General features: G+C 49.7%; 1 protein-coding gene across 3 annotated transcripts in view; it reads left to right on the top strand.

The window, feature by feature from the left end:
* The window catches only part of SCARA5 (scavenger receptor class A member 5), a 119,208-nt gene extending 101,053 nt beyond the window's left edge, over positions 1–18,155 (top strand). For 2 of the 3 annotated variants that reach the window (XM_013047162.2, XM_004775129.3), the window contains exons 8-9: positions 7,177–7,374; positions 16,006–18,155. In XM_013047162.2, coding sequence (XP_012902616.1) covers positions 7,177–7,374; positions 16,006–16,142 — 335 coding nt within the window. In that variant the 3' untranslated portion in view covers positions 16,143–18,155. The remainder of the gene's footprint in view (positions 1–7,176; positions 7,375–16,005) is intronic. The other variant, XM_004775130.3, reaches the window with a different exon arrangement.
* Positions 18,156–20,278: the final 2,123 nt, after the last annotated feature.

The following is a 20,278-nucleotide window of genomic DNA, read 5'->3' as shown; positions in this document are numbered from 1 at the left end:
GATCTGGGAGAGGGTAGGGAGGCTGCCCAGCTGGAGAGAGCTGGTCTTCTGCCCTAGGTTCCTGTTCGTGAGCTTCTTCCCCTGGGCTTACACAGCCAGACAAAGAAGTCACCACTTCCGAAATGAGCTTTTTTGAAAGCACTCTTCTCTGTCTGCTTCTCTATGTAAAAGAGGAGCACCTCTGATTCCAAATCTGGCAGCAGGGCCAAAAGACACAGAGGTCTGATCCTGTAAACATCTGGATGTCTCTGCTCTGGGGTTGTACTAGGAGACGCTCTGCCCAAGATTTCCTGGGCCAGGGACCAGGCCAAGCTCTCAAGTCAGAAAACTCTCCAGGTTGTCCTGCAGGTTTTGGATGAGTAACAGTTCCTTGGTATTTCCCTTGACCTCGGATTTTCCAGAGTGTGCTCCTTTTGCAAAGAACTTGTGGTCATGACTGCCCTTTCTGCTTGCAAGCCATGGGCACATATCCAGGTGGGGTCCAGTCTGCGGGGTAGAGACCCCAGAACAAGAGAACTCAGAGGGTTCCCTCTGTGAATGAAAATCAGATATCCACGTAAGGATCGGTGGGGGGCAGGGTTTTCAGTGGGGTTGTTGGTTTTCATTTTGCTCAGGAAGGATTTTTCAGGGCCCCCTGAGGTGGGCTATAAAGAAAGAGGTAAATGGTATAGGGAATGGCACCTGAGTGGCTCAGTCTGCTGAGCTTCTGCCTTCCGTTCAGGTCTTGATGCTGGGGTCCTGGGATGAGCCCAGTGTCAGGCTCCCTCCTCAGTAGGGAGTCTGCTTCCCCCTCTCCCTCTGACCCTCCCCCTGCTCATGCTTTCTCTCTCTCAAATAAAAAAATAAAACCTTTAAAAAGAACGAGGTCAAGGAGCCTGTCAGACAATGCAAAGGCAGTTATTAAAGGAGTCACACGCAATTACCAAAGCCTGCGGTCGCCAGGAGCACTCTTACCCTTTGCCCTCCGCTGGGGCGAGCCCTCTTTCTGTTGGCCTAGGCGTGCCTGAGTTTTGTACCATCCAAAATGTCTGCCTGCCATTCTCCTTTCCTATCATATGCAGAGAGGTATCTCCTTGACCTCCAGTGGCCCCACATACTCCTCGTGGACCACTCTGGGTGTCTGAGGAAGACACTCGCTCCCCAGACTTACAAGAAGTGTCCTGGGTGGGGGTCACAAACCAGGCTGAAACCGCCTCTCAGGCACCACGTCTGGTTCTGTGGGGGGCGGACACGTCTGTGTCAGAGTGTTTCCGAGGGCTGGCTGGTTGCTTGGTGGGAAAGCTTTGCCCTGGGGCAGAAACTGCTGGGAAAAGGCAGAGTTCAAACCCTCTGCCCACAGAAACCCCAACCTTACACCAAGTCATCACATCCTTCCCAGGCCAGAAAGGGGGGCCCTGTGGCAGTCATTTGGTGATTCCCCAAAGCCTTATAGGAAGTGGCCGCTCAGGCCTGTGGCCATGCCTGCCTGTGGCCTCCCCTGCCGCTTCTTGGGAGGCCAGAGATACTGTCCACGGAACAGCCCCTGGGACAGTCCAAGGCCCTGCATTGGGGCAGTTTGTAGCATAATCAGATCAAATCTCAGCCTGTGGTTTTCCCAAGGAAATTATCCACAGAGCTGAGCTTTTATTACATGAAAGAAAAGGAGGCAAAAACCGGCCTGAGTGTCAAGTTCTACAAGACGGAACTAGGACAGAATTTTCGATTTGTTTCGTTTCTATGAGTCCAGGGGAGGTCATGTGGATTTCAGAATCATTTTAATTCTTTTGGGGCATGCCGCATCCCATGAGCGGGTGACTGTGTTCAGCCTCCATTGTGAGGAGAAACCCTGAATCTGGGAAAAAGTTACAGGGGACAGGTTCCAGGGTTCAAGGAGCCAACCTCGGGTCTGGGGGGTGAGGTAGTCCTCAGGGCCGCAACTTTGCTTGGCTTATGCAGAATGTGGGGGCATAAACCAGAGAGACAGCCTTGAAATTGATGCTGCGAGTCTCATGTGGTAATTATGGTTACCACATGTGTCTAATTTTTTGAAGTTGTCCTGTTTCCAAGTATTCTTTTGCCTCTTCCATATACATCGAAGACTCCTGGGAATTCCAATATTTCAGCATCCAGATGACATTTTCCAGATTTCTTCCAGTACCCACCATATCATATGACAGACCACATCCTTATTTTCTCATTGGGAATGTATAGTCATTGTACCAATAGCCTTGACCTGGGGTCCAGAACCTAGGACCATCCCACCAGAAGAAGCCATCAGTGAATGAGTGAGTAGAAGGGGCTGTGACGTCATAAAGTGGGTGTTGGAGCTGTGGTTCAGGGAAGGCTCTTTTTTTTTTTTTTTTTTAGAGATTTTTATTTGTTTATTTGACAGACAGAGATCATAAGTAGGCAGAGAGGCAGGCAGAGAGGTAGGGAGGGAAGCAAGCTCCCCGCTGAGCAGAGAGTCTGATGCGGGGCTCGATCCCAGGACCCTGGGATCATGACCTGAGCCGAAGGCAGAGGCTTTAACCCACTGAGCCACCCGGTGCCCCTCTTCACTTTCTTATCTCCTTACCTAAGATGGCATAACACCTCGCTCTCCATTTCCTTCCTTGTCTCCTCAACCAACATAGCACCTCCTCTCATTCTCTGTCCCCTTTCTGTCATTATTCCTGTCCATATATTCCTGTCCATGCAGTCATTATTACCTGGACATAGTTACTCCCCCTGCCCTCAGCTTTACCACTAGTCTTTCCACTCAAATACCAGCCCATCCAGTGATGGTTATTAAAGAGGGCAAGCACTGCATGGAGCACTGGGTGTTATACGTAAACAAGGAATCATGGAACACTACGTCAAAAACTAACGACGTCCTGAATGGTGACTAACATAACATAATAAAAAAATAATAAAATAAATAAAATAAAATACCAGTCCTTGAGGGTAGCATATATCCATAGCTCCTAGAACAGGACCAAGTCTTTAACAGATGGTTAGTCATTTGTTTTTCTAAACAAAGACATGAATGAAGTGAATTCAGTGAAGTGAAGTGAATTCTGAGCAGGGAGGATATGGGGGAACTCTGAACGTCAGCCTTGGCTTCCTGGGTCGCAGGTGGCCTCTTCCTATTATTTTGACCTGACACCTGAACTGTGCCTGCTCTGAGACCCACAACATTCTCCTGTCACTTCTCTCTTCTACTTACGACCCCACACTGAGGCTTCTGCTGGAGGCTGGCCTGGCGTGGCCCACTGCCACCATAACAGGCTGCTGACAGAGGCGAGGCAGGTCTGTGAGAAATCAGGGCTGACATCTCAGCTTCGGCCAACCCACCCAGGGCAAGCCCCCAGCCAGGGGCCAGGCCTCATTTGCTGCTGCTGCCTCCAGCTTAGCTGTCATTACCGCTCCCTGGGGAGTTTCTCTGTGTCAGACTCAGTCTCTGCCTTCCAGCTTCTCTCCGTGTTTTCCTTCTCTAGGACTCCTGTGTTCACTTGCCCTTCCTCAGCCTTGAAAGCCTGGTATGAGCTTGTGTTTTCAACAAATCCATATGAGGAGTATGGTCGAGGATGAAGGATGTGTAGAAAACGCCATTTAATATTTCAAGAAGCCTTCCAGAGTCATCCATCTGTGATCTTTCAGCGCCTTGAGAATGCTGTGGTTTTCTGGTGACTTCTTTGGTTCCCCTGTACAGAATATTCTTGGGGTTTCCCCAGTCCAGGCAGCACATAACAGACTTGTGGCCAATTCTAACTCCTGTCCTTTCTCATGTGGTACAGAAGTGGGGTTTATCAATCCTGCCGTCTCCTCCAGGGGCCTATGAAGTCACAGTCATCGGAAGGGGAGATCCCCCAGCCCACCTGGCCAAAAACAGAAGAAAAAAATGGTCTGAGAGTGCAGTACTTACTGGGCAGGGAGCTTGATGGGATTTGCTGTTTTCTCTGGCAGTTCACATAAGGGTCTTTTTGCCATCATGGCACTCACGAGTCACCGTGTCAGGGTACAGTGATTTCACCACCACCCTACGTGCCCTATGTGTCCCAAGTGGTTTCTGGCTGCAAAAGGAAAAACAAAAAAGAGACAACTTTGACCTCTTGCACCTCTTCCCTGGCCTTAGAATCACTGAACACTGGAGCTGGAAAAAACATTACAGATCATCTATTCCCGTCACTCCCAGATGCCTGTGCACGTACATGTAATACCTTGAAATCATGGGGGACATCTCTAAAAATTACAGATCCCTGACTCCCGCCTACTGATCCAGTAGGTCCAAGTGGTCCCACGAATCTGCATTTCACAGCCATTCTTAATGATTTTGATGTGTGACTAGATTTAAGACCTAACGACCACTCCGATATCTTGTCAAGTGAGGAAGTTCTGGTCCCCGAGGGATGACGATCGCTACCCCACCCCTGGATGGTGAAAAGGCCTTAGAAGACACATGAGGGGAACCGAGCTCCCACTAACAGCATTATTATTATTTTGACCTGGCACCCTGAACTCTGCCTGGCCTGCTCTGAGACCCTGACACTAGCAGCATGAATGGCCCGACACTGTGACCTCCCTGCCAGACCCTCCCTGGTTTTGAGATGATCTTAAGGCTTGTTTCAGCTGCTACAGTGTTCTTTGAGTCCCCCAGGTAGCCCCCTAGAGAAATAACATAATGCTTCATCCTGCAAAGGAACGAGTCTTCATTCATCCATGTAGCACATTTACTGTTCATTTCCTAGAGCCAGGCTCTATGCTAAGTAGAGTTTATAGATGAAGGTGATGGAGTTTCAGCCACAAGAGATGGAGGAGCAGCCTAGGGTTTGCTGAGGGTCTACAGTGTGCCAGGCACCATGCTCCGAGCCTTATACACATGACTTCATTTAGTTTTTCCAGGATTTTATTTATGTATTTATTTTAAGAGAGAAAGAAAGGGGAGGTAGGGGGTGGGGTAACTGGGTGATGGGCGTTCAGGAGGACGTGTAATGCAATGAGCACTGGATGTCATCTGCAACTAATGAATCCCTGACCTCTACCTCTGAAGCTCATAATACACTCTATGTTAAATAATTGAATTTAAATAAAATAAAATAAAGAGAGCATGAACAGGAGGAGGAGCAGAGGAAGAGGAATGAGCAAACTTTGTGCTGAGCATGGAAACCTATGTGGGGCTCAGTCCCACGACACCGAGATCATGAGTCCAAAATCAGGAGTCCAACGCTCAACCAACTGAGCCCCCCAGGCACCTCCATATGGTTTCATGTGGGCTACACAATAGCCCTACCTGTTGTCCCCATGTTGTGACATACCCTTAGAGAGGGTGTGTCTTTCTTAAGGTCATTCAGGTAGAAAGAAGAGCCTTCTATGTACCAGGTGCTATTCTGAGCTCTTCATGGATTGTGGCCACCTCTCACAGATTCTGTGACACACAATTTCAATCGCTGAAGTCTGGAAGCATCTCACAATCGATGTAACTTGCCACTGTCACTGGCAGAACTTTTTCCTTCTTAGTAGCACATACAACAGTGATGTGCCTTATGAAAAGGACATCTTTTTTTTTTAGGATTTTATTTATTTATTTGCGAGAGAGTGTGTGAGAGAGAGCATGAGAGGGGAGTGTGTGAGAGAGTGCATGAGAGAGGAGAAGGTCAGAGGGAGAAGCAGACTCCCTGTGGAGCTGGGAGCCCGATGTGGGACTTGATCCCAGGACTCCAGGATCATGACCTAAGCCAAAGGCAGTGGCTTACCTAACTGAGCCACCCAGGTGCCCCAAAAAGTGCAACTTAGATTTGAGGAACTACTGTCCCCCACTCACAGACAGGGAGTGGCAGAGACAGAATTCACACCCATGTATGTCTGGCTTCACACATTCATGCTCACAGCCTAGTGGGAAAGTAGGCACAAATGCCAGGACTCAGGGCTGAGATACTTCGTGGGGACGTCCCCAGCTACTGGGCTATACAGCAAGGCCACCTGCTGGGAGAGTCTGGATCTTCCCTTGGTTTTCTGTGTTCCCGCTGTCCTCTCCTCCCTGGCAGGTATGACTACTGGTCACCAGGTTTCAAAAGGTGGATAGAAATCCAGCAATCACACTCTTTTGGGATTTACTCAAATGAGTTCAAAACTGATGTCCACACAAAAACCTACACAGGAGGGTTTAAAGCACCTTTATTCATAATTGCCAAAACTTGGAGGCACATGTTCTATAGGAGGTGAATGAATACATAAAGCGGGGCCCATCCAGACCATGGGATATTCTTCAGGGTTCTAAAGAAATGAGCTATCGGGCCAGAGAAAGACATAGAGGAACCTAAACGCATACAACTAGGTAAAAGAAACCAATCTGGAAAGGTTCCATATTGTGTGATTCCAACTGTATGACAGACATTCTGGAAAAGGCAACACTATGGAGAGGGTAAGAAAACCAGGGGCCACCAGGGGCTGGGAAGTGGGGAGGGAGGAAGAGGAGCAATAAAACTACTCTGTAGGATACTGTAATGGTTGCATACATGTCCTTAGACATTTGTCCAAACCCATAGAATGTCCATCAAGAAGGAAGGAACCCTAAGGTAAACAGTGGACTCTGGGTGATAATGACGTGTCAGGGTTGGTTCACCGATTATAACAAATACGACCCTCTGGTGTGGGCTCCTAATAGTGGGGGGAGGCTTGCTTGTGTAGGGGCAAAGGGGAGATGGGAAATTTCTCTGGGAGCTTAAAACTGCTCTGAAAAAAAATGAAGTCTATCTTTTTTTAAAAGATGTATGTATGTATTTGTTTATTTATGTATTTATTTAATTGAGAGCAAGCTGGCTCACCCACCTCAGCAGGGAGCGGGGCCGAAGGGGAGGGAGTGGGAGAGGGAAAGAATCTTAAGCAGACTCCACGCTGATCACAGAGCCCCATGCGGGGCTCGATCTCACCACCCTGAGATCATGATTGGAGCGACAACAGAGAGGTAGGTGGAGGCTTACCTGACTGAGCCACTCAGGTGTCCCCCAAAAGGAAGTCTATTAAAAGGAGAAAAGAAAGGTAGAGAGAAGCTGGCCGATCGGGGGCCAGGGGAGACCTAGCCGGGTTTGTTCTGGTCTTGGTCTGAGTCCCCTCTGGCCCGTGTGGGGGGTGTAGCGGGGGGTCAGAGGAAAAGCAGGGCAGGTTCCCAGGCGGCCCCAGAGTGTCCAGAGCACAGCAGTGACAGTGGGCCGCTCCCAGCAGGTAGCGTGGAAGCCGTGATGATCCGGCTGGTGAATGGCTCCGGGCCACACGAGGGCCGCGTGGAGGTGTACCACGAGCGGCGCTGGGGCACCGTGTGTGACGACGGCTGGGACAAGAAGGACGGCGACGTGGTGTGCCGCATGCTGGGCTTCCGTGGTGTGGAGGAGGTGTACAGGACAGCGCGGTTCGGGCAAGGTAAGCCCTCTGGCGGACAAGGACCCTGGGAAAGGGCCAGGAGTCTTCGTCAGTCTCCTCCCAGAGCCCAAGTGCCCCCCACAGCAGTCCCAGCAGGGGGCACCTGGCCTCTGTCCCCCATACTTCCTGCAGTGGGAGGCTTGCTGTCCCCCAGGCAAGCTGGCACATCCTCACACAGTTCTGTTTATTAGAACATTCTTCCTTTCCTTGAATTGACCTCCTTTTATTTCTTGTCTCCTGTCGGATTCCCCTGTGGGCTCTCATGCTCAGCCCGGCGTCTCGGGTCCAAATCCACTCCCACTTCGCTCTGTTACATTTTTCCGATGGTGCACAGCGAGTGTTGGATACTTATATAGTGCCCACTGTGGTCCAGGCTTGGTCCAAAACATGTTACAAATATTCACTCCTTTAACTCTTACAACACTAGGAAGTAGATAAAGATATCATCCCCATTTTCCAAATGAGGAAGCAGAGGCACAGAGAAGTTGAATAACTTGCCCTGGGTCCCACAGCTAGCAAATAGCAGACCCTGGGTTCAGACCCTAGCAGGTGGCTTAGGAGGCCGGGCTCTCATCATTCCACGAGCTGTCCCTGACCGCCTCTGGGTCTTTGCTTCTTCCGATGAGTATCTCCAGTAACTCTGTCTCGTCTTCATGTGACGGGATTTTGAAAGCCTTCACCATCTTGGTTGCTTTCCTTTCAATATGCTCAAGCCCGCCTCCCTTCCTGCCAATGGTACAAGACACTGTGAGGGAGGGGTGCAGACCTCCTCTGGGCAGATGGCTCCTTTGAACCATCCATCCCTTTCCCGCTTTGAGGAGGACAGCTCTGCCCAGCTCCAGTCCCCATCCATGGCACCGTGTGTGTCCCTCAAGCCAGTTCTCTGCTTTAGTGTTCTGGGCCGCTGTAACAAATAGCACAGGCCAGTGGGGCTTAAGCAACAAATTTGATGTCTCACAGTTCTGGAGGCTGGAGGGTCCACAGTCAAGATGTCAGCACGTTTGGTTTCTCCCGTGGCCTCTGTTCTCGGCTCCTCTGTGCCCGTCTTCTCCTTACGTCTTCACCAGGTCTTCCCTCTGTGTGTGTCAGTGTCTCTTCTTCTAAGGACAGAGCCATCTTGGATTAGAACCCCCCACAATAACCTTGTTTTACCTTAATAACCTCTTTTTTTTTTATTAAAGATTTTATTTATTTATTTGACAGACAGAGATCACAAGTAGGCAGAGAGGCAGGGAGAGGGAGAGGAAGGGAAGCAGGCTCCCTGCTGAGCAGAGAGCCCGATGCGGGACTCGATCCCAGGACCCTGAGATCATGACCTGAGCCGAAGGCAGCGGCTTAACCCACTGAGCCACCCAGGCGCCCCTACCTTAATAACCTCTTTAAGGGGCCTGTCTCCACAGTGACATTCGGGGGTGCTGGAGCTTAGGACTTCAACACAGAAATTCGAGGGAACACAGCTGAGCACAGAGCACTCTGTACCGCGGCCTGCTTGCTGTGAGCACCGCCTGAACAACACATAAAATGGGGTCACTCGTTACACACCTACCGACATGTGCTAAACATCCATGGCACCACATACACCTCCACACTCAAATACAAAATTCACGTTCACACACGCTTCTTCCTCCATCAGACCTTAAACTGCAAGAAAGCTGTGTGGACTCCCAGCTAAAACAACAGTCCCACATGCATGGCACACAGGTGGGTCTTGGCCTCCCTGTCTGTAACTTAAAAGGGCTTGCAGACTCTGTGATGTGCCTTCCAGCTCAAGTCCCCTGGGACCTGGAATGTTCCTGCTCACCTGTCAGGAGGACAGTTCTGACAGGTGTGGGGAAGGATTTGGAATGATCCACTAGCACTCAGTTGCCAGGTCCCCCTTGTGACCTGTGGAGGAACAGCTGGCGCGGCCGTGGGGCCTCCTTGGGTCATGGAGGGAAGCAGCATGTTCCCTTTCTTGCCCGACATCATGGCTGCCCGACCCACCATGCCGGTGACTAAATGGACTCACCATGTGGCAATGTGGCATGAGGGGAGGGTCGGACGCATTATCTCCAGAGAGAGAAACAGAGCCATGTGGCACTCTCCACTCCTCAGTCAGCATTCAACTCCTCCCACTAGGGGCTGCTGCCCCTCTGATTCAGAATCTCAGCCCAGAGACCTCAGGCACTGTTACAGACTGAATGTTTGTGTCTCCCCTGAATCCACAGACAGAAATCCTAACCCCCAGCGTGACAGGATGAGGAGGTGGGGTCTTTGGAAGGCGATCAGGTCATGACATGATGGCACTTGCTTTCTCATAAAAGGGACCCCGAAGAGTTCCCTCTTCCTCCTTCCCCAAGGATACGCAGAGAAGTAGCCGTTCTCCACCCCAGAAGAGAGCCTCCCCTCAGACCCCGGTCAGCTGGCACTCTGAGCTCCAGAGCGGCGAGAGACCTGCGTCTATTGTTGAGAAACCGCTCAGTCAATGGTACTTTGTTACCGCCCTCCGAGCAGGCGGAGACGATCCCAGTGACTGAAAGTGACTCTGGGTGAAATCTGTTGTGACAGCTGGCAGAGAGCAGCTGTTTCACCCCGCCCATCCTGGCCTCTCCACCCAAGCCCAAGGCCAGGGCGCATGGGGAGCTCCCAGAGTGCAGCTCCTCGGAGGCCAGCCCACAGGGAGGCAGCGCTTTCCTCCCACTGAAAGCTTTGGGCCGGATTGCCGCCTGCTTTCTTCAAGGAAAAACGCCCTCTCTGTTTACAAGAGGAACAGGAACTTGCTTTCCCTTTTTGGCTTCAGTGAGGACTCCTTCTTAGTGAGTGGAAGTCCAACCTTGCCAGGGAAGAAGTGGCAGAAACTCTTTCAGAGAAGCCAAGACAGGTCGTTATGTCTTGGGCGGTGTTCGTCCCAAACAGACCCATGCATGGCCTCTTTCCCTCCCCCCCTTGACCTTTGTAGCATGTGACATGTGGAGAAGCCCTGAAATTGCCACTTTATACTTTTTTTTCAAAGATTTATTTATTTATTTGAGGGGGAAAGGGGGAGAGGAAGAGAGAGAGAGAGAAAATCTCAAGCCGATTCCCCTCTGAGCGAGGAGCCCAATGCAGGACTCGATCTCACAACCCTGAGATCATGACCTGAGCCAAAACCAAGAGCTCACTTCCCAACGGACTGAGCCACCCAGACGCTCCTGAAATCATCACTTTAAACCAGTCAGTGCAAAGTCAGACTCCCTTGCCGGCGCATATCACACCTGCACTGTTGTTTCCCGGTCACGATCTAGTCTTATGTGATGTTCAGACCTCGACAGGTAGGCTGGCCAGGTGTTATGAATGGGCTCACAGGGGAGAAGAGAAGGAGCTGACCCAGCTGCGGCTCCTCTGAGTCCTCGCCCGAAGCCAGACTGCTCTGCCTGCTTCCTCAGCAGCTTCTAGGCACCTCCCCTCGGTGGGAACTAGGCTCATGCTGGGACACAAGCCTAGTAACCATCCTCTCCAGCCTCAACACACACAGCATAGAGGGAAGAAGGGAAGGTGTATTTACTGATTCCCAATAGCATGGGAAGGGCTCTCGTGCCATGGTGGCTATGGGGGCAGGGAGGAAGGGGTGCCACCTCTCCAGGCAGCCCTGGGTCTGTGCCTCAGATTGGGCTACCCCTCTGACCACAGCCCTCTTTCCCACTAGGGCCCGACTCCTAATCCGGGACTGCCCATCCCCAACCTCAGTCTCCCAAGCTCTGGCCCCTCCCTCCATGGCCTGGCTTCTCTCTGTGCCCTCTGGGTGCTTCCTGCCCTGCCCACCAAGAGTGCTGGCTTGTCCCCCATCCCACTCTCTCCCTCTCCCCACCCCTTCATGTGGCCAGTTCCCAGGTCCCACAGATTTTTACCAGCATCTGGTAAGGACTCTCCAGTGTCCCTTGATTCTGTCCCTTGCTCTTTGTTCTCGGTGTTCCTGCCTTAGGAGCCCAAGCAGGATAGAGCAGGGGTTAGGAGCTCGGGCTGTGGGTCCAACCCAGGTTAGAATCTCCAGGCTCCCCCTTCCAGCTGGTGGCCTGGAGTAGATTTTATCGCCTCCCCCAGCTTGAGCCTTTCCACGTTAGAAGGATTGTGGCACTTGCTCGATGAGATCACGTGTGTCAAGCAGCAAACAGAGCACGGGCTTGTGTGCTCGCTTCTCCGTTCTCTGTTGGGAGGCCGGGTGCAGGGGTGGCCATGACCCCCCACCAGCTACTTCCTCACCTCCACCTCCAGCCCAGCTCCTGTCATCTCCCTCCTCTTGGCTGCCAGAGTCCTTTCTTAAAATGAGACCCCTCCTCCTCTGCCTCCCACCTCCCTCTCACCCCCCAGCCACACAGGGACACTTGTGTCCTCTGAGCTCCCGTGGCTGTTTTTGGTTCCTTATCTTCCCGAGATCGGTCTGGAATGCCTTCCCCCCCTTCTTCATCTAGCTAATTCCTGTTCAGCTTTAAAAAATCAGCCCAGTCATCAGCTCCTGAGGGGGGGGCTCTGCTGGGGACTCCAGCCCCACCCTACTCCGAGCTCCCCTGGCCTCCTGTCTCTATGAGCTCTGATGTGTGTGAGAACATCTTGAGGGCTTTACCTTCACAGTTCCCAAAGCCAGGACTGTGACTCAGACTTCATGGGTGCCGGCTAAATGCGAGAGGGTGGGAAGAATGGGAGGGAGGAAGGGGGGGTGGACAAGAGAGGAAAGAAGGAAGGAACGTCTGTGCCCACCTAACCTGAGTCCTCCCTAGTAGAATACAAGAAGCTTCCAATCTCTGGCCCTTCTCTTAGGGGTCTGGCACCATGGAAGTTTCCCTGGACGGGGCTTAATCATCGAAGTATCTGTTTCTCCGGGGGAAAAAGCAAGGAAAGCACCATGTGGGAGAGTCTTAAAGGCGTTTTTCAATTTGGAATGGTGGAAGAGGGAAGATATGCAGATGGAGTAGAGGGCAGGTGATGGGTGGAAGGAGGTCCAGGAAGACAGGGCAGGAGCCCAACCTAGCCCAGCTGGGAGGTAGTCTTGGATCTGCAGAGAAAATCTTTCTGGGAGACAGACAGACAGAAGACGTGAGGCTGGGCACAGATGCAGACAGGTCTGTAGGTGAGAGCGCAAGGAATGGAACCGGGAGTGTTCACTTTCAGTCGTATTATTACCTCTAAGACAAAATCCAAATACTGAAAGAAGGCTTTGTGCACGAGTCAGCAAACATGAGAGGGCCAGATAAGTAAGTATTTTAGACTTTGTGGGCCAATGGTTTCTCTCACTACTCCACTCCACTCTTGTAGCAGGAAAGCAGCCATAGACAAAACATAATCAACCAGGTGGGGCTATGTTCCAATAAAATTTTATTTACCAAAGCAGACAGTGGGCCGAAGTGGCCCACAGTTTGCCACCCTTGGCCTGGTGTTCGTGCTGGGCACTGCATTCCCATAAGGCACGAGTCCCAGATTGCCTGCAGCTCAGAGGCCTGGGTCATGGTGTCTAGCCCTTAGACATTATGGGACAAGTCACTTAATCTTTCTGAGTTTTCCCATCTCTTAAGAGATATTTTCTCTTAATGGATAAACCGTCCTCGTTACCTCTGTGTGAGGCTCTGAGGGGAGCCTGAACTTAGTCCTTCTATTAATATTACTGCAAATAAACATGCAGAAGCTCAAAAGTTAGTTCTGTGGGGCAGAGATTTTTATTGTTGTTCCATCATTTTTTTGTTTGTTGATGTAGTCCAAACACCCAGAATAGCGCTGAGCTTGGAATAAACCCTCAAATATATGTTGAATGAATGAATGAACAAATGAATGAATGAGGAGGATAAAATAAAATCTCCACTTACTCATTCCCAATAATATCACCTTTAAGCAGCCCCTAGTGTCTGAGTATCAGAAGACCTGGCCTCTGATCCCGACTTTGCCTCCTCAAGATAAAATGTCACCCTACTGTTTCCTTTTTCTGACCCCAACAATGGGGGGCAGAGCACCCTACCCTGCTTAGTTATCCCAGGGCTTTGTTTGGGAGCTTGTGGAAACAGCTATATGGAATTACAGACCTCATCTAGAGAATGGCTCCTCAGACTTGAATGTGTGTGTGAATCATGGAGATCCTCTTTAAAAGATTCTGGTTCAAGTCTGGGCAGACGCAGACCTCTGATTTCTAAGAAGCTCCCAAGGTCATGCTGACCGCTCCTGGTCTTGGGGCCACACGTTAAGTCCTCAGATATCAATTCTAAAGCTAAAGTGACGATTGGTGCATAGAGTGGGATTTCCAGGCTCTGACATGGCAAACAGCGGGGCTGGTTCGCAGGTTAACCGGCCATCCCTATCCAGCGCTGTTGATTTAATGACCCTACTCTTATTTTCTGAGCTCTCCCATGACTGAACAATAGCCCTAACTCCCTGGCAAAAGCACCCACCAGAGTTTGAAGTTTCCTGAGCCTATGTACGCATTTGTGTGGGTTACCTTGGGCCTGTTCTGGATTTGTCAGTTTCCTTTACTGGCTTCTTTATTTATTTAGGGTGTGACTAATCCCACAGAGCTCTTGGGCCTGGAGGCTTTTCCTGGGTAATTTGTAAACTGATGTGTTTTCCAGGAGACATTTAATCTGCAAATTATTGCTGGGCCTCAAAGGGCTTATTGTGTAAGATGCACAGGGTATCCGGGCCAGGGAAGAGGCTCTTGTGATGAAGCAACGGCCAAGAGAGCGGAAGGAGGCCTCTCCTCCTCCCAGCTCTGTCCCCACGTTCACCAACCGCTCAGACGTCCCATGACAACATGACAACAGACACTGGAAATCCCTGTGTAACGAAAATTTGTCTAAACTACATAGCTTCTGCGGTAGACTTTGTGGGCAGCAAAATGGGTTCGATGTTTCCTGGATGTTCTTTGTGAAGAGAATTCTCCCATGCAGTTCAAGAGAGCATAGTGGTTTGAAGGTTTTTGTGTTGTCCGGACAATGCCTCTGAAAGGAGAAGTTGTCTAGGTGCTGAGAGACGGGGCGAGGAGGAGACAGGGCTAGTGCCAATCCCTGAGCTACCTTTTTTATAGGATTTTGGTAGATTTCAAAGCCCTTTAAAAATCAGGAACAATTTATTGCCTCATCCGACTTGCTCGGGTTGACGCTGCTAGTTTGTGACCTTTGACCTCATGCTTTTGGAGGCCAGCTCATAGACCTAATGAGCTAGGGTCCTAGAGTGACCAACAATCATGGTTTATGTAGAATGTACCTGGTTTTAGCACTGAACTTCTCACATCTTGGGAAGCCCTTCCCAGTTTTACAACTAAAATGGGTCCCAGGGGCTGGGAGTTGAATCAAGATCTATCCTATTATAGTAGGATATCTTACTTCTTCTCAAACTTCAGTGCAAAACCTCTTGGTTAAAATGTAGATCCTGGTTCAGTATTCCTAGGTGGGACCCAAAGTTCTGCATTTCTAATAAGGTCTAGATAATGCTGATGCAGCTAGTCCAGGGCCACACTTGGAGCAACCAGGCTCTAGGCCACTGCTTCTATGGGTGTCCTAAGGCCGTCATATTTCCAGAGGGCTCCCGAATGAGCTCCCTTCATCTGGGGCCCAGCATGGCCCTCAGCACAGAGAACATGCCAGAACCATGAGGGATGGTCCTGCCAGTTGATCACTGGGGGCTCCAGGTGACTTGTGGTGCAGCCTACGCCTCTCTCCACTGACCCCTCGGACCCCAGACAGGCCCTCTCTATTCCCTCCTGGGGCCTCACCCAGCTGCCCTATTTCTCTGACATTCAAAGAAGAACTTCAATGACAAGTTTCTAGCTCCCAAGGCTCTGGAACATTCCTGGGAAAGCTAACTAAAGTGTGCTATCAGACCAGCAAGGGTGTCCCCTTAAGATCTGGGTAAATAGACTAGCTGTGGGCAAAACTTCAGTAGATTGTCTTAGGGACCTTACAGTTTGGGAACTGACCTAATTCCTTCTGATTAGGGATGCTTCTGCCTGTCATTAAATAAATGTTTGGCTATAATGTTAAATTCGGGGATCCCCTGCCATTCTAGCACCACTATTTCGGGCTCGTAGGATGGAATCATCTGCTGTAAATTTCGCAAAACATCGGAGGTAATGTTGACACTGACCTATTTGGATATGGGGCACTGAATCTGTCTCATCTAGGATCTGTCGGACATTGTCCCTCAGAGTAGGCCATGCTTGAGTACTCATTAACAAAGCCTGATAGAAATTACATCTCAAAAGACATGAGGTGTTGCAACTAAAGCATGGACCATACCAACTTGACCTTGACTTCAGATCCTGCCACTTAGGAGCTGAGCAACCAAGCACCAATTGCATCCTGAGCCTCAGCTTCCATCTATAAAATGGGTTCAATAATGTTGATCCCACAGGCCCATGATGGGGATGGAGGAGGATCAGACGTGAGATGTCTGACACGTAGGATAAATACTGCCATCACCCCAGTTACTGTTATCCTGGCTTCAAGCAACTGAGCCTAGAAAATGAGTATCTGATCTTGGTGGGGTGGAGAGGGCAGTCAGGCACCACTAGATTTGAGAATTGCTGGCAGGGCCTGGGACAGTCTCATCAAGAACAGACATGGCAACGCCCCTTTTTGTCTTCTGTCCTGCTCTCCCGCATGTCTGCTAAGAAACCATGTTGACTTGTCCCCACAGGCACAGGGAGGATTTGGATGGATGACGTCGCCTGCAAGGGCACGGAAGATTCCCTCTTCCGCTGCAGTTTCTCCAAATGGGGGGTGACAAACTGCGGGCACGCTGAGGATGCTGGGGTGACGTGCAACAGACACTGAGAGTGGGCGCGGTCCACGGTCTGGGCCCTGCTGCCGAGCCTCCTTCCTGCATTCCTGGGGCGGAGTCATCACTTGGGACCTCATCTCTGCCCTTCCCAGCCTGGCAATCCCCGGACCCCCATATCCCTGTCCCAGGACCATGATGGCCTGTCGTCATTCTCCTCTTGGACATCAGCTCCAAAGTGCAACTCTGGGATCTACTGCCTGTCTCTCCCTTCTACCAGGGTCCCTGCCTGTGATGCCCTGGTCAACTGGACAGTCATTTTGCCCAGCCTTCCCAGCACCATGCATCCACCGATACCCATGCTCGCCTTTGGTCTGTCGCTTCAAGGCTGAGAGTCTGCTGGAGAGAAATTCAGCAGGAGGGAGGCCCAATAGGTCATTTACTCTTCAGAGTAATTCCCTTCGTTAGGCCAAGAGTTTCAACATCTTCCTTCCCAGCAAGAGACTATACCAAATGATTCATTCTTTCCTCTTTGCCTCTGCACACCATTGGTTAGTTCAGGAAGTGACAGAGAGGATGTGCCCTCACGTAGAAGGGAGAGGGAAATGACAGCCCCTGCAGGAGACAGCCTGGCTTTGGAGAAGGGCAGTGACACTGACATCCACGGAGTGACTATTGCACATACTACATAGTATCTTGGGTGCTAAATTCATTTATCCACTTTGCAGCATTCCCACAAGGTTTGTTAGCTGGGGTAAGACCTTACCTCTAGGTAGCACTCAGCTGACCCATTCACCTGGCCAGTAAGCTGGAAGATTGAGAATGACTATAACCATTGTTTCTACCTGAATGCTAGTGTGTCTTTACTAGGCTTGAGCAGGGAGCTCGGGGTGTAAAGCATGTGGGCCAACAGGGTTCCATACTCCAAACCTACAGAGTATAAAATCAGACATGGACTGGCTTCCAGGCCAACCGCTGACCTAGGAGGAAGGCTTATTTGGGGGATGACATGGGGGCTGCCTGGGTTAAACTGAGACCAATACTCAGCCTTCTGGCAGTCAGGGTTAAGGCCAAGTTACATGAGTCTCACAGCTGTTTGGAGGTGATGGTATTGAAGCTTCCAGGATGCTTTGGGTGTGCTCCTGTGATCAGGACACATGTCCTAGTGGATCCTGTAGGGAAATGGGGATTCCCCATCACCTCTGGCAGAAGAAGGAGCCATTGGGCTCTACCAGTCCTCAATAGGCTCCATTCTCCTAGTGACAGGGAGATCATATTCTGCTTCTGACATGAGAGGAGGCCAAAGCAAGCCATATACATGTTCTAGGACTAGAGAAGTTACATGGTAGTAAAGTGGGCACAGACTCATCTCCCTTGGGGAATCACAGACTGAGGCAGGCCTTAGATATACAAATACCTGTCACATGGGATGAGCATCAGCTTGGCTGGGGAAAGTGACACCTGAGACCCTCCAGGTGTAGGACCAGCAAAGTTCCTGGCTGACAACTAAACCAATATGTGCTATTGGTGGTTTTTTGCTTACAATATGCTTGTTATCCATTAATGTCCTAATGATCAGAGACTCTCCTGATCAATTGCTATGTTTACATAACATGCATGTACTCATGCATCTTTTTCCAGAAACAATATATGTATGCATATATAAACATGGCACTCTTTACTACATAGCTCAGAGCATTACAAAGTTTGCGCTAAAAAAAAAAAAAAAAAATACTAAAGGTAGAAAGATGTCACATTGAACAAAATAAATTCCAACTCAGTTCTGGCAAAGAATCCAGTTATCCCATCAATGAAGACCCATAGAACTTTCTTACTTGGTCTTTTCATTTGGGGAAACACAAGTCTCGTTTTATATCAAATAAAAATCACAAAGATAAGTGTTTGAACCTTAATCGAAAAGTCTACTAGTTTACATACTTACTTAATAGGACATGGAAATAACCATGGACCTGGATTTCAGGGACTAAAAGAAATTAGGCCTGGCCTAAGATACACAAGACTTTTTGTAAGAAAGAATTTCAATAAAGCTAAGAACATGTCACTAACAACTTTTGTGTCCCATTCTTTCTCCTGAAATTCTGGTGAGTGTGGGAAGGACTGGTAAAAACTGGATGGTCTAATTATTTCTCACTGGGGATTGGTAGAATGGGCAGCTTATGAGAAGCTGCCTTCAGGGGTGCCTGGGTGGCTCAGTTGGTTAAACTTCTGACTCTTGGTTTCAGCACAGGTCGTGATATCGGGGTTGTGAGATCGAGCCTCGCGTCAGGCTCTGTTCTGGGTGTGGAGCCTGCTTGGGATTCTCCCTCTCTCCCTCTCCCTCTGACCCTTTCCCCTACTCACTCTCTGTTGCTCTCTTAAAAGAAGCTGTCTTTGTACTTCTGGAGGACAATAAACACAGTCTAGACCAAGAACATGGTGGACCATGACGTCTCAAGCCTTAGTAGCTAACCTAAGGAAAGTGTCCCAGGCGACAGAAATCAAGGCCCAGCTTATAGGAGAATTGCATTTTTATTCAATCAAGGAAAGAACACCTAACTATTTCCTCACATCTCCAGAGTTCTTACTTAGGAATGAAAGGGTACTTACTATAATTATCTTCCCTCTGTCATGACCAGAACATTGTCCAAACTGCTTGAGACATATAATTTCAAACATTGGACAACATGGAACACAAGACTGTGATCCTTGAGAAATGACAACAAGTGAGGTAAGCCTACCCTGACTTGAGATCTCTGTCCAACTGTGGCATACTTGAGGGGAGCCCTGAGTCCAGGAATCACACTAAGGTGAAGAAACAAAGATTGGAGATAGGGGAGGCCAAGGTGGCTGGAGTTTGCAAGGCATGGTGTTCAAGAGTAGAGAACAATACATAGAAATTTCCAGATAGGTTCATAGGGTTCCCTCAGGGTGTCAGCTGAATGACAATCTGTGTGAAGCCCATGAGACCAGCTAAAACAGCTTCTGAGGAAAGTACCATTATCAGAGCTCAGGCAGAGCTGAGAATCATTTGAGTTCCTTCCAGGCTGAGTGGGAGAATTACCTAGGGGGCTCAAAGTCCTTCTTGAAAACTCTTTAGCCTATTTTAGTTGGGGGAGGGGAGGGTGAGCTGGTAGAGAGGGATAAATAACAAAGCTGCAGTCAAAACCCCACCTCCGCCCCCAAAAGGAGTGGAAGTTGGAGGGAAAGAAGAAAAGAAGGGAAGGGAGTGGGGTATTCTATGGCAAGTTGAAGGGAGAACCATTCCAAGAAGAGAAAGACAAGTGATTCACACATTCGACATTTTATAGAAATGTTAGCATGATGGTCATAAACAATGCAACTGGAAACACTAAGGGGTGCTTAGGTTGGAGAAAGCTGTGGATCCTTTCCACATACCGAGTCCACTAGAGTGGTTGGCTTAACTACCGCACACATAGGCCCCAAAGGCTGGTTCTCACCAGCATTTGAGATGAGGACGTTAGTGGCGCCTTAGGGACATTAGACAGGGCAGAAAGAGAGAGACCACTGCCCTCCTCCATGAGGACTGTTCCGTACGTACTGGCTAAGAGAAGCTGAAGAGGAGCAACGAAGAAATAAAATAAAATTCCAGAAAAATAACAGCCTTAAAACAGATGAGTCACCAAAACAGAAGTCTTGGGCTCTTCAATAACCACTTGAGTTGTAAGTCCCGAAGAGCTGAAAAACATTCCCTGGGCTCCTTGCCTGGCCCACTTCCCTCTCAGTCCCACCTATGTCCACACAGGGGTGTTTTCATGGACCAGACCCATTTGGTTCCTGCCCTCATGGAGTTTACATTCTAGCTTTCATCTTTTTTTTTTTTTCAAGATTTTACTTATTTGAGAGAGAGAGAGAGTGCACAAGAAGGGGAGGGTCAGAGGGAGAAGCAGACTCTCTGCTAGGTAGGGAGCCCGATGTGGGACTTCATCTGGGGACTCCAGGATCATGACGTAAGCCGAAGGCAATTGCTTAATGCACTGAGCCACCCAGGTGACCCTGGCTTTTATCCTTTTAACAGGCTTTAGGCATGACATTAACCATACAAGAGTCATAATGTCCCCCAACAAGAAATGTGCAGCTGAAAGGGACAGTAGTTGTTTGCCAAACTATTAACACAGAACACATATAGTTCAGTTGTTTAAAAACGCATCTTCCTTGCTAGTGAGATAATAGT

The sequence above is a fragment of the Mustela putorius genome, unplaced genomic scaffold (assembly GCF_011764305.1).
Source record: "Mustela putorius furo isolate JIRA1106 unplaced genomic scaffold, ASM1176430v1.1 tig00000242_pilon_pilon_pilon, whole genome shotgun sequence".
Classification (NCBI taxonomy): domain Eukaryota; kingdom Metazoa; phylum Chordata; class Mammalia; order Carnivora; family Mustelidae; genus Mustela; species Mustela putorius.
This window is presented reverse-complemented; position numbering and strand designations above follow the sequence as displayed.